Source organism: Anguilla anguilla, chromosome 14 (assembly GCF_013347855.1).
Source record: "Anguilla anguilla isolate fAngAng1 chromosome 14, fAngAng1.pri, whole genome shotgun sequence".
NCBI lineage: Eukaryota > Metazoa > Chordata > Actinopteri > Anguilliformes > Anguillidae > Anguilla > Anguilla anguilla.
Window position 1 is genome coordinate 27,704,934 of NC_049214.1, and position 6,925 is coordinate 27,711,858.

At 39.8% G+C, this 6,925-nt stretch overlaps 1 protein-coding gene across 1 annotated transcript; it reads right to left on the reverse strand.

Moving 5' to 3' along the window:
* Window positions 1-578: 578 nt before the first annotated feature.
* Window positions 579-5,969, reverse strand: dnajc25 (DnaJ (Hsp40) homolog, subfamily C, member 25). Its single transcript, XM_035391611.1, has 4 exons — window positions 5,588-5,969; window positions 4,390-4,542; window positions 3,594-4,064; window positions 579-3,131 (listed from the first exon to the last, which is right to left on the reverse strand). Exons 1-4 carry the CDS (start codon window positions 5,891-5,893, stop codon window positions 3,009-3,011), a joined length of 1,053 nt encoding a protein of 350 aa, XP_035247502.1. The 5' UTR covers window positions 5,894-5,969; the 3' UTR covers window positions 579-3,008.
* Between the last annotated feature and the right edge of the window lie 956 nt (window positions 5,970-6,925).

Here is a 6,925-nt window from a genome sequence, read left to right on the forward strand (position 1 = left end):
TGCTTTAAAATGTACCTGATATTAACAAATTATAAAAATCTTACTTTTCACAGGCATATAACCAAACTTGAAAAACTGGCATATATGAACCATGTATACGCCCCAAAACCTGACCATGCCAGTGTTGACTGCGGTTTGCTAGCCTACAAGGCAATGTACGATTGACGCATACATTGGCCAGGGATGGGAAGGTTTCAGTCCACCAGGATGACAGTCTCGATGCACACCAGCAACCCTTGCTGGTCAATCAGGGTTCTGCAAGTTTGCCTGTTTGGCTGCATATGAAGTGTTCCTCTGACTCATGTCCATGTGAGCAGGACTAAACTGTCTGATGATATGTAGTGTTTGCTACATAGGCACACGGAATACTGTGTATATATATATATATATATATATATATATATATACATACATACACACACACACACAAACTGTGTATTTGAGTATTCCGCATTAGGGAGAACATGCTTTTTTTTGTAAAAATTTGAACCAGAATCATTTAGAGTTTGAATGCCTTTTAGTATGCATTACATACTGGCTCAACTGAAACTCTTAACTGAAAACCTGCAAACACAAGGTCATATCAAAACAGATTTTATTTCAAGAAATATCATCTGCACTGTACATCAGCAGCTGTCAGTATGTACACACAACTTTTCTTTCGGCCTCATTGCTCAATAAATAAACAACCTTCAAGATATACCCAATTTAACAACAATACACCCCCACTCGAAAAAAAAGAAAAAAGCCCAGCAATGCATTGACAAAACATTGAAAGGGATGATTGAAAGGGCGCTTGGGTTTAAGCTTCAGAGGGGGCTTTTTGGCTCATGTTATTACCACTGCATAGTCACATTTGGTTGTTTTTTTTTTCTTTTTCTGTCAGCCCAAAATCCCAGTTTGTAGAAACTTCCACCAACTCCACTAGACTTGACAATTCTACATACATTTTTATACTAAAAAACACGTACTGTTGCAATTCTGTCGTTCAACAAACATCAGCATTAAGGCATTAGCGGCGATGAATATGAAATGCAAATAATTACATCAGCGATCCGTTTCCCCAACTTTTGTTTCAATGTCCCCTTGCTTTGAATGGAATTGCACTTTCTTTTACTTTGTGATCACATTTTGTCATCAACTACTTATTTCACACATTGCGTTTTTATACTGATGTTGAAAACTCGATTATGGGTCATAACTTTATAGAAAGAATGTGAACATGAGGAAATGTAATTTTTATGTGAAGAACATGACAAAACTCTCCGGGACCAGGGTTCTAGACCCTCCCCTGAGGCACATATCAACCACTTAATTTCCTCCAGCACTTGATATTTTGATCAGATACTACACACGGGACATCTCAGGGTTTACATTTAGTCAAAATGGAGCCATTACTGAATCTTGGTTTTGGAGTTAGCCTTATAAACAGAGTACGTCTAAATTGGCTTCGGTTTAAATGAGCTGCAGCTGTCCTTCTTTCAGTGACCTTCTGTTCAGATTCATATGAGTTTTAGGGGAAGCATGTGTGCTGTGCAAGTCCTCCTGACAAGCAAGGCTTGCTGGTCGATACCATGCAACGTGCAGGCGGCAAAACAATGCAGCCAGTAAACAGCTTGGCAATACACACATCCGGACTGAACTCCTGGAATTATTAATTTTTATTTTTTATTTTTTTTAAGAGCAGCTGGGTTTTTTTTTGAGGATGTCAATGTATGGGTAGCAATACATTTTTAAAAATGTACTTTTAATATCACTGAAATTTTGTGACCAGATGACAAGACTGTGACCAGACTGCTGTTAAGAACTAACACAACTGTGAGGACCCTAATGCCAAAGTACCTTCCAAGTAACTTTGTGGTTTAATCCACTGCAATTACATTCCTCCATATCCTAGCAAAACTGTGATACCAAAAAACTTGGCATCTAATGCAGATTCCTGAGTCAAACCACTTACCTTTAACCTTAATATAACTAGGAAAATAATTTGTATATATAAACATTTTATATATATTTTCAGTTATATATACATAATTATGCACATATGTACAATGACCTCAAAATTTATCAGTATATCCTTGCCATTTTAGAAAATGCAAAAAATTTCATTTTTCATGAATAAATGAAAAATATTTACAATTCTAACGCCACCAACACTGCATATAGCAACAGCATATTTGACTTGCGTATGTTTCCGAAAATCAAAACACAAACCTTCCCCATTTAGCAGAGAAGGTAAAGCACAGAAACGTATCCAAGAGGGGACTATAATTACAGCAGACGGCAGTCTTACACTGACAAATTCCATAGTCATTGATCTTGATAGATTAGGTGGTAGCTACAAAAAACCAATTTACAAGCTGACCTTAACAGCTTCCACTGTAGTATTCAACACTGATAAGTTTGAGGTTACCAAGTCATAATTTGCCAGGGAAAAGTTGTAAGATAGTGTTATGAAGAAAACAGTTTTGGAAGCAAGCTAAAAACTAACAGCAATTTTCAATATCCTTGACTGGTTGTCAAAATCGTAAGATTCTAAGTCGAATGCAAATTTGTATGTTTCCAACACTCGAAAACATACACACAACAAACACAAAAAAGGTTCTGAGGCTCAAACAAGAAACTTAAGGCACTTGTAAAGTTCTGCAAGAATGAGTGCCTTCTCAGAATCAATAAAGTCAAACATGGCCACAAAAGACAAAAGACTGCTTATTGGCGTGAAAACATTTGAGCAACATTTTTTTTTTTTTAAATGTCCAAAATAATACTATTAATAAAACATTTTCCTGCTCTATATAGTGTCTTTAATATTAGAATTGCATCCATTTCCATTTATTTTTCTGTAAAAAAAAAAAAATTGCTTCACCGATTGCTTCTTCCGTTATATCATCTTTTTATGAGTTGTGCTGACAAACTTAAAAGCCAAAGTAGATGTGTACGATACTGAGGCATGCACATATTGCGTGTGCACGTGTGTAAAGTGGCACGTGTGTGCAATGTGTGTCCCGTCAGTCATCGATGAAGGTCAGGCGACCCGGTCCTTCGTTTTTCATCCATCGACGGTACCTCTTCCATCTGGGATCCACCGCCATTTTCATCTTCATCTCCTCCTCCTGCTCTTCTTTATACACCTGTCAGCATGCATAGAGCAGTGGTTAAAGCACTGAAGTCCTGTTGTGGGCTTGTAGCTTCAGAAATTTAATTCTCTTTTTTATTTTTTTGAGTGGAGCTCCTGGAAATCTACTGTTCTGTGAGTTTTCATTTCAACCCTAATCTGGCACACCCGATTTTACCCATTAGCAGCTCAACACAATCCCTAGCTGTTGGACGAGGTGCGCTTTCCTAGGGCTGGAATGAAAACCAACATGACGGGAGATCTACAAGAACAGGTTTGGGCACCCCTGATGAAGCTCATTAAAATTTCAACTATTTTTGCACAGAAAATGATGCACTCATAAGCAACCTCTGTTGGGAACCTAATAAGCAAAATATTAAAAAATCATACTATCCAGAAACATACCTCATTATGAAAATGTATACTAGATCATACAGGTATCAATAATCAACAAAACAAGTTAAGCCTGCATACAGACCTCATAGTTCTCCCTAATCCAAAGCTGCCTCTCCAGGAAGGTCTCCTTTTGGAGATCCTCCAGGCTGTCAAACTGTGCCTGGGACATCTTCATGTTCCTGCGGATGAGGTACAGCTTCTCCTGCTCTCCGTACTCCTCTCTGCAGATTGTGAATCTGTAGATCCAGGAGGCGTACCACACCACATAGGTGCAGAAATAGTACGGGAAGAGGATAATTTTGCACAGCAGGATGTCCAAGACGTTGGGCTTCTGGTAGCCCCCCTTGATGTCAATCTTGTTTTTTATGATATCGCGGATGATCTCCTCCTCCTCTTCCCGGATCTCCTCCTTGGAGCGCCGGTTCTTGCCCTTCTCTTTAGTCCTGTTCAACAGCCCCTGCTGCTTGGCCAGCTCTGTAGCCTGTATGCGGTATTTTGGCACCGTTGACAAGTAGTTGATGGCTTCGTTGTAACTGCTCCACCAGCTATAGTACTGAAAGTGCAGAAGCCAAAAAGAATTAATTCTGGTGATGTTGTTGGGTTATTCACCAATTACTTTGTTCCATCTGTAAATCTAGAAGGAATCTGGAATATTGACTGGTTACATTATCTGAAGCCAGAGTACACAGAACCAGTACAAGAATTGACAGGTGAGAGTTGATACGATACCACACTCTTAGTACAAGCAAATGTTCCACATGAGGCTCATTTAATTTGCTTTGTCATATAATTATGTGGTCTTCCATTAGAACTACACACACAAAAACAACACTTACCACACAACAGAGCCGTGTGCATTGAATCGAAAATGTGCCTACCTGGAAAACTGATATGGCGCACACAGTCACAAGAATTACTATCCTGACGTCCACTTTGGGTGCCAACCTCCTACTGTAGTAGGCATAGTAGTGGCTATAGTACTCCTCAGGGTGATCCAACATGTAATCGTAATCTTTGCGCGAGTCTTCATCCTATAAAATAGAGTCCAACTCATTTAATCAGTCAGCATTACACGACTAGGAGACAATAACAAGTTTCACACAATACAGCTACGAAACAAGCATTCCTCAGTGAAAGACTTTTCTTGGGTATTTTCAGGTTCCCTCTCCTTTAGAGTTCTTAACCGTGAATCACGTGTTCAATATTGCAAGCTACTTACCAGTATCTAGGTAAGTACGGTCACATTAAATCAGTGGTTCTCAACCTTGGTCCTAGGGGATGCTTAGCCATTTCTGACATAATGTGGCTTAAGAGGCTAAATAATTTATCTAGACGTGAAAAGCACCTAAATATGAAAATGAACAGCTTGCTAAAATTCTGGGATTGCAACTGTGGTTGGAACGAAAACCAGCGTGCACAGGGGGGCCTAGGACAGGACCGAGGTTCAGAACGACTGCATGAAATGATAACGTTAAACAGGACTGATCTAGCAAGCGGTCATCCATGACATGCACAACTGAAGCTCTTTCGGCTTTATATTTAGTTAATGACTCCGTCCTACAATTCGCTATGCGGGACACAATCGAAATAAGCCCCTACGTTAACATCAAGTAGTCTGTTGCCATTAGCATGTGTCTTCTGAAAGTTATATTGTTGTTGTTGTTGGATTGACATTTCGAGAACAAAACGAGGACTCATATGCTCTATCAACAGCTGTGGCCAAATGCCTCCATTCATGTTGTACGGAAATTCCATTGCCACGTTGGCATACAACCAAACACAAACTTCGCAAAATTTTGCTACATCTAACAGGCTGGCGAAGTACTATACGTTAGGCAAATTACAACGTGACACTTACGAATCGCTATCAACTATAAACCTTAAGATATTTTGGAAGTAATCTAGCAATTATCACTAAATTATTGCTAAATTATTGCCAGCTAGCTAACTGGAACAACCAGCTGGTTTGCTAGGCGTAACTGTTGTAAGACAACCAAACTAATTGCCACAAACAAAATGTAGGCTACATATATGTACATTTAACGTAAATAAATACACCAACAAGTCTACACTTACTTTAAGCGTTTCGTAAGCAGTTGCAACAAGCAAAAATTTTTGGTGTGCACTTTCTGGAGTCTCATCAGCTAGTGCTGGATCTCCGACCCGGAATCTATCGGGATGATACTTTCTGGCCAGCTGTCTGTAGGCACGAGCTATCTCAGATTTGGTAGCTTCTCTGGTAACTCCAAGAACATCGTAGCATATCTCCGTCCCGCAGTATAATCCGTTGATGAGAGCGGTTGCGGAAGGGATTAGAAGTGCCAAAAGGAGTAGAATATTTGTCCGTTTCATACACCGAAGAAATTCAATGGGAGCAGCCATGTCAGCAGCACTCGGTCGCTGGACAAAATACGTTCGGCGAAGAGTCCGTGATGGGGGCTGATGGGATGTGTAGTCCGTAACTCGTGCGCCGCCAAAGTTACATCGATGGATAGGTAGTGTTACGGGGTTTTTCATAGGCATGTCTGTAGACGCACTATGGGGTTTTTATTCATATGACTCATGGGCCATGTACTTGGCTCTTTTTGGAAGTAGTCTAGAGTAAGGCGGACTAATTCCTGAGATAAATCAATCATGTTTGGGTTTTCTTACGGAAGAGGCAAGAGTGCTGGCTGTCAGATCTTGGGAGGCAGGTTTTTTCCAGTGAGGAGCGTTACCAACATTAAATCAGGCTTAAATGCAGAACGTTTTGCGACACTTTCATTTTTGTCACACGACACTTGTGGGAAGGGCCGTGCGACGAAGAATAAATCAGGCTTTACGGAGGACTATTTACCAATATTTCTACTTTTTCTTAATTTATTCTTCTAATTCGCACTTAATGGGTTTCCTTGACACGATCTGTCTGTCAACTTATTTGTATCAGTCCGAGTAGGAGACACTACAGCTCTTGGTTGGCAGTTGCTCATCCGATCTGCGATCTTTTAGTGGACACCCGTTTTGTTATGGGTAATTCTAATATATCAAAACTGAGAAAAGGAATGAGCATTCATCATACTTGGTAAGTATTTGTTAGTATATTAAATTATCCCACAAAATTGCAGGGCCGCCCCTACAGAATACACTTGCCAATAGGAAAAGGTCAACACATTTTTTATGTAGCCTATATTTAAACAAAAACTACATTCCTTATTCATCGCAGCTATAGAACTCTTCACCGGTGTTAAGTAGGCTAACGTTAGCATAACGTTATTTTAAAAGCTGTGTAGACTAACGCTAAAATTCTGATCCTACACTATAGCATGAGCTAGCTAAACCATCAAATCTTGTCCCCTGCGAATTACTTTCACCGCAAATCTACCCTTGCATTAACACAATGGCGCTCTAAATTAGCGCGTATGTAACAAATCTGAA